General features: G+C 59.7%; 1 protein-coding gene across 2 annotated transcripts; it reads right to left on the reverse strand.

Moving 5' to 3' along the window:
• Positions 1-422: 422 nt before the first annotated feature.
• Positions 423-6,601, reverse strand: CBX6 (chromobox 6; the record flags this gene model as incomplete). Of its 2 annotated transcripts, none has more annotated exons than XM_079714423.1 (5): positions 423-1,370; positions 5,879-5,945; positions 6,088-6,153; positions 6,309-6,352; positions 6,533-6,601. In XM_079714423.1, the coding sequence occupies 5 exons, from the start codon at positions 6,599-6,601 to the stop codon at positions 423-425; spliced, it is 1,194 nt and encodes a 397-aa protein (XP_079570549.1). The 2 variants fall into 2 exon arrangements, with proteins under 2 accessions (XP_079570549.1, XP_079570548.1); XM_079714422.1 differs by having other exon boundaries at positions 423-1,424.
• Between the last annotated feature and the right edge of the window lie 467 nt (positions 6,602-7,068).

Below are 7,068 nucleotides of genomic sequence, written 5' to 3' on the forward strand. Positions count from 1 at the left end.
CTAAAGGGCCCCAGCAGCTGCCGGGTTAGCACCGAGAAATCAGATGCTGTGCGCGAGAGCTGGAAGCAAGCTGGGGAGAGATGGGATGTGGAGGGGGCAGCTGAACCCCAAGTTCTGGGGCTCCCCAGGAGCCACCCAGCAGGCCCCACTGTGCGTGGGCAGGGAGGGGGCCAAGAGACCAGAGAGAGGACTTCCCAGTGTCCTGGCCCCACCCTAGCCCCACCCCGTTCCAGGACCGCCCCTCCCACTGGGCTTCAGGGGGCTCCAACTGCCCAGCCCCATCCCGGGGTCAACACCGAGCCATTTGAAACAAGCAAAGCACAGGCAGGGTTGTCTGAGGGCGGGGGCGGGGGCGGGGGCGGGAGCAAGAGTATGACTTTGGGCAGGAGGGCCCCCCAAACCCCCCTCCTTGGTGGAGCCCCTCACTTGCTCTGCCCACTGCTGCCACCCCCCGCTGCGGCGCCTGCTACCCCAGCAGCCACCTTCTCGAAATCCTCAGGGTTGCAGAATTCCTTGATAGTGACCGTCAGGAGATTGCTGGTGACATCAGTGACGACCACGTTGGAGCAGGGTGACATCTCAGGGCGCCAGTCTCCAGCCTCGGGCTCTGAGGCGGCGCCGGCAGGCTGAGGGGCCGCGGGAAGGGCCTGGCTGGCAGCCGCAGTGACGTCGGGAGGCGCCCGCTTGCTGGTGGCCGCCGCCTCGGGAGGGATGGACAGGTCAAGCACCTCGGGCTCCCGCCAGTCGGGGGCAGATGGACTCGTGGTCTCGGGGAGCAGCTTGGGGGGCGCGTCATCCGGGTCGGAGGAGGACTGCGGGGTCGGCGAAGGGCATCCGGAGGAGCTGGAGCTGCGGGCGTCGTACGGGGCACTGGGGGCTGCCAGGAGCAGCCCCTGGCCAGGGGAGGCGGCGATGTCGGCCTTGGTGGCTGGCGGGGGCGGCAGAGGGCCGGGCGGGGGCTTGTTGTACATCGCGAAGGCGCCGAACTTCATGTGGCGGATCTGCGTGCGCAGGACGCTCTCGCTGAACTTCTTGCTCTTGCCGATGACGCGGTTCCGTGAGGGGACTTTGGGGCGGGCAAGGGCCCCGGCCCCCTGCCCGGCGCCGCCTCCGCCCGTGCCCTTGTCGATCACCTTCAGGTTCAGGATGATGCGGTTCCGCTTGGGCTCCCGAGGCTTGACCTTGCGGTTGATGATGCGCACGGTCTCGGAGAAGGGTGAGATGGGCGGGCGCAGGCCGGGGCTGCCCCCCTGGGGGTCTGGGCGGGGCAGGGGGCGGCGGGACATGCGGTGGCAGCGGCGGATGTCCTTCTTGAGCCGGTGCACGGCCGCGCTGGAATGCAGCTTGGGCGAGGAGGCGCTGGCGGTCGGCTTGACCGAGAAATGCACATCACTGATGCGGAGGGCCTCCGCCTGGGCCCGCGCCTGTGGGACAGAGGGAGGCAGTGGCTGAGGGCTCGCCGCCCGCTGACCTCCTCTGGACACCCCTGCACCAGCCACCCATAAGTATGGTCTCAAGAAGCCATCCTGAGAGCACTTAAGAAATCAGTGGTGCTCTTGACCTTGCCTTAGCGATAAAAGGAAAACAGGTTCAGACGGGTGACACAAAGTGTGGAAGGTTGGAGGGCAAGTCAGACCCTCATCCAGGCCCAACTGCAAGACTAACTTTCCAAGTTTGGCCGTGGGTCTGAGGGACAGACAGACGGGTCGGTGGCTGCCCTTGCTGACACAGAGGAGTGTCAATCAGGACACTGCACGGAAAGAAGCCCCTGATCAACCCCGCCCTGGGAGGATCCCAGCCCAGTGCTTTTTGGTGACAGAAAGGCGAGGGCGACCCCTCCCACCTTCACCCCATGCCCCAGCCCTCCGGACCTATTAGCAGATGCCCTGAGCTCCTTTTCTGCCTCTGAACAGGAGGCACCTCCAGCTCATCATCAGCTCTGGGACAGACCTTGGCCCCTCCTCCTCACTCCCAGCACCCCACTCCCCCCCGCCCCCACTTCCCCTCCTGGGTCTGATTCATCTGACTGCCCAGGGTCTGGCTCAGGGCCTGGGTCTGAGCAAATTGGTACCAACAGACTCCAAAGCCAGCACCTAAAGCCTGGTTGGCATCCACCCCAGGTAGACATGGGTTTGGTGGGGATGGACTAAGACGTGGGATCAGCCACTTCATATTCTCTCTGCCAAGATGGCCTGGGGACAGGATGGCTGAGCAGAAGTCTGCGGGGAGCAAGGGATACTGTCCCAGGCTCCTGGGCCCAGCTGCACATACTCCCAGGGGTGAAATCTATAAAGCCCCGCCAGGGCTCTGCAGCAGCTCACCTTCTGTCTCATGGAAGATGCGAGGTGTGTGTGTGGGGGGGCGGGGGCAGGGCCCTCGACTCCAGGTCTAGGGCAAGAGACTCACAAGGTTATGTAAGCCATCCTCCACGACCAGTCCTTCCTTCACTAAGAAAGTACTCATGAGTCACGTGCCAGCTGCTTAGGGCTACAACTATGACCACACACAGCTTCTACCCCTAGGGGGCTGTGCTCCACGGAGAAGACAAGTAACAGGCCATTAGGGTGCAGGGTGATTCAATACAACAGAGGAAGTACAGGGTCCAGAGGAGCACAGATCAGTTCCCAGTTGTGGAGGATGAAGCCTAAGTAGGAAAAAACCCTGGTCCTTCCTGAGCTGACTGTGCCCCAGGTGGCCTGCTGAAGGGGCCCTGCTAAGACAAATGGTGGAAGCAGAGAGAGCCCAGCGATGAGAGGATGGAGTGGCCAAGGGACCGAAAGCAATGGCTAGACAGAGTGTAGAGATGGATGACCAGTCTGTGTTCTATACAGATACCCTGGTTCCTCGTGGGAAGAGGGACCATTAGGTGGTGACTGCCTCCAGCCAGGTGAGCTAGGGGTGGCTGAGAGGAAGGACACATTCCCATGATCAGTCTGTGAGCTCCCCAAGAGGGGGGTCTGTGGTTTAGGGTCTCTCCACCTCCCACCCCCACAGTGCTGGATGCTTGACTAGTACCTGGGAGGTAGCCTGTACACCTCTCAGATAAGACTAGACTGTATTTGACCACAACCCCCAGAAGAAGTGTTTGTGGACTTACATGCTGAATCAGCGAGGATGTCACTTAGAAGGTAGGAGAGGCACACTTTACTGCCACATGGTCCTCCCAGCCCTGCTGGGGGTTTCCTGGGGTGGCTTAGTTAACCATCCCTCCAGCCACTAGGTGGCAGCACACGTGGGCCCGACCTGCCCTGTGCCAGGGCTGCCAGCTCCTCCTGCCCCGAGCCAGTGGAGCCAGGGACTGGTTCCCTCACACCCCTTCCCAGACAAAGGCAGGGGAAAGCCAGCCTTCCCTTGGCATAGCAACAAGGGCTTTTTGCAGGTTCATCCCCCATGGAGTTTAGGGGATTCCCCACTCTGATCCCCAGGGTTTGGTGGTTATTCTCTCTGCATGCTGTCTGAGCGGGACCTCTGTAAGTGTGGTTCTGCCGGAGTCCAGCAGTGATGCATGGTCCCTGGGGACTGGCAAAGAGCGCAGGCAAGGCAAACACCAGATCCAGGATGAAAGCCCAGCTTAGTGGGCCTCCTCTGACCACAGTATATGTTACCTGGTTAGCACAGTGCCTGGCACACAGCAAGCACTCGAAGAATACTAGACTATCCAAGGGGCGGGGCGGGTGCTTATGAGCAGTAATCTTTTTTTTATGTATGGTTTCCAACCTTTCTACAAAAATATTTACTTTATAATGTCTACACATTATTATCTTTTAAAAGGGGCTGGTTCACCCTTCCTCCTCCTCTCCTCTCTTCTCCCCAGGTTGAGAATTCTTTGAAGGTGGGACCTGGGTCTGCCTGTGGATTAAAACTGGTAACCACAGCCCAAGGCATTTATTGCACTCTGTGTGACAGGCATGGCTCTGAGGGGTTGGCATGTACTATACATAGATAACGTGGAAGGTTAAAGACCTGGACTCTACCACTCACTCTCTGTGACCACGGGCAAGTTATTTAACCTCTCTGGCCTCAGTTTTTCTATCTACAAAATGGGGATAATGCAACCTACCTCAGGGGCTCCTGTTCTCTTCAGAATAGTTCCCTGCAGAAAGTGAGTGCTATCTGAGTGTAATTTGTTTACTATACACACTTGTCCTCTTGGTGACCCACAGAGCAATGGGTTCAGACCAAGCTGATCTCCATCACCCCCTGCAAATATCTCTCTCTCATGCTACCTGTTTTTAAGGTCCAGATCAAGGTTCTCTCATCTGCCTCTGCATCCCCTGCCCCACCAACTCTACAGCCTTGTTTCCTTTTTGTGTGTGTATGTGTGTGTGTCCATCTTGCTCCCTTAACCTGACGTGTACTCTCTGAGGGACAGGGTTAAGAAAAGGAGACATGATGAAGCCAGGAAGCTGGGTGGTGGGAGCTCAGGTAAATCACCTCCCCTCCCTGGACCTTGATCTTCTCATCTGCAAAATAGGGATAATATTCCCTACTTCATAGGGTTGTTGAGAGATTTAAAGGAGATAATCCATGTGGGGGTCAGCACTGTGTTAGGCCCATAGCCAGCTCAGGAGATATAGCTATTAAAAAAGAAAAGCATTTTGTGAATCAATGCTCATGGTCATTACTCACTTCCCCGCTAGAGGGCACTCCAGCTGCACTGAGAGGCTGTCACACGGCCCACTGGCCCTCCAGCTGCTCTGCCCCATCCCTCCAAAGAAGCATCAAGAGTTAAGGTTACTCCACAGATCCCCTAAGATGTGTGTAATTTGGCGACAAGGGTCACAGAAATATGTAATTCTGGAAACCATTATTTCTTTCACTTCTGCACAGTTCTTTTGGGGGGTGGGGGGCTGGAGAGCCCCCCCAAATTGGGCTTTGAGCCTTTAGGACAAATTGGAGATTCTGAGTTCTGCATTGTGCACAGCCTCTTTTCTGCAGAGTCCTGCCTGCCCTTCCCGTGCCAACTGCCACAAAGTCACAGGCTGTAGGGGTGGGAAGGGGCCCTGAGACAACCTTAGCACTAGTTGTGGGGGGACTGTGGTTGCCCACGGAGGCCCGCCTGCAGCCTTGCCTGCCACCTTGGGTCATCTCACTTTCCCTTCCCAGGCTCTGTTCTTTCTCACTAAAAAAAATAAAATAAACACCAAAAAAACTCTAAGATGGCTTCCTCTGGAGCTAGGTCGCCCTCCCTTGCCGAGGCTAATGTGCTCTGCTTTTACTCTCCCACTCTCCATCCTCATTAGAGCCTCCAGAGACAGCCAGAAGTGGGCAAAACTGAGAACCAGTGGCCCAGCCTGGGTGATAAAACTCAAAGTGAAGTGATTTAAGGTCAAATTCAAGTTGGATCCCTCTGTCAGGAGGGGAGGCATACAGAACAAATCCTGAGAGAGGGAAGCTGCGGGCAGGGAGGCAGGTGCCCCCCCCCCACCAAAGCCTCTCCCTGTTCCCCACGATGAGGGAGACCAAATTCACTCTCCCCCTGGGTTCTACTTCCAGGCAAAGCCCTACCAGCTCAAGGCTGGGGGGAGATGAGGGCTCTCACGTGCAGAAGCCACCCCTCCCTGCCACCCCCTCAGGTGGGCACCCCACCTGCCTCACCCACCCGCTTCCTGTTGGCCTCCCCAGACCCTGGTTTTGTCAGCGAGGATTATCCTTCCCCCTTGTCCCCATTCCCAGGCCCCTCTTGCTGAAGCTGGAGCTGGCCAGGGCCTGCTGCCAGGGGCTCTTCGGGGGCTCACAACCACCCCTTGCCCAGCTGGGGCCCCTCTGGAAAGACCCGCCCGCCTGGGCGGCCGCGGATCTGTCCCTCCCCTGCAGGCCCCGTGTTGCGCCCGGGCTGGGGGCCCGAGAGGGGCCTGCTGGGGCTGGGCCAGGTTACCTTCAGGAGGAAAGTTTTGGGTTTGGGTCCCCTCTTCTTGGGCCCATACAGCTCACGCTCCCTCTCCCTGCGGCCGAGAAACGCCAGAGGTTAAAAAGAGCCCCTTCCTGGGCCCCACTCCGCGCTGCCCTCCCCGGCTCTCCCGCTTCCCCGCGCGGCGCCCCAGCCGAGCCTCAGCCCCGCCGCCCCTGCCAGCTTCCCAAACTCACTTCTGCTCGAAGGCTGCAATGAGCCGCGAGTCCAGGATGTTCTCCTCCGGCTCCCAAGTGCTGTACCTGCCGAGTTACGCATGCACAAAATAAAAAAGAAAACCAGGCAGCCAGAGGCACATGCGAGGGAGCAAATGTGCGCACCCTCCAACGGAAAAAAAAAAGGCCCCGGTGTGCGCTGCCTCCCTTCCCCCCTCACCCCTGGATCCCGTGACACTCACTTGATGGCCCACCCCTTCCATTTCACCAGGTACTCGATGCGTCCCTGAAAAACAGAGAAGGAAAAAAGGGGGGAGTGGGGGTGGGGAAGATGCGGGGACGCGAGGAGGCGGCTGCGCGGGGGTGGGCGAGAAAGCCCGGGTTAGCGGGACCGCTTCGCCCCGATGGCCCGCGGATCTGAGGACCGGCTGCGGGGCTAGGCGTCCCGCCCTGGGAGGCGGCTAACCTTTCGGATCCGCCGTTTGATGATGGATTCGGCCGCGAAGACCCGCTCGCCCACTGCAGACAGCTCCATCTTGCTCAGCGGCACCCACAGCCCATAATACTCCCTGCTCCCGCGGCCGGTGCTGCACCGCTCGCGCACGCGCCACAGCGCCCAGGCTCGGCGGGCGGGCGCGCGGCGGGGCGCGCGCTCGCGTTCCAGCTGCGGGCCATCACGTGACCCTCTGGGCTGGCGCGCCGTTGCCAGGACCTTCTCCTCCCCCGGGGCGGTTGCTAAGGAAAGTGAGCGCACGCGGGGCGGGGGCGCGCGCTGGTTCTTAAAGGGGCCTAGCCTGGTTGGGGGAACCAGCGCCGGAGGCCGGGAGGGAGATGCTTGGCCTGCGCGAAGCCGGGCTGGGGGCGGTGCAGTCCTACAAACACTTTCTCATTCCCCTCTGCATCTTCTCGGCCCCCGCGAGCTGACAGCTTCTCCCTCTGAATCCTCCCTTACAAGTCTCTCCCGGACCCGGGCGGGGAAGGGCAGTGGAGTCTCTGCAGCCG

The sequence above is a fragment of the Hyperoodon ampullatus genome (genome assembly GCF_949752795.1).
Source record: "Hyperoodon ampullatus genome assembly, chromosome: 11".
Classification (NCBI taxonomy): Eukaryota; Metazoa; Chordata; class Mammalia; order Artiodactyla; family Ziphiidae; genus Hyperoodon; species Hyperoodon ampullatus.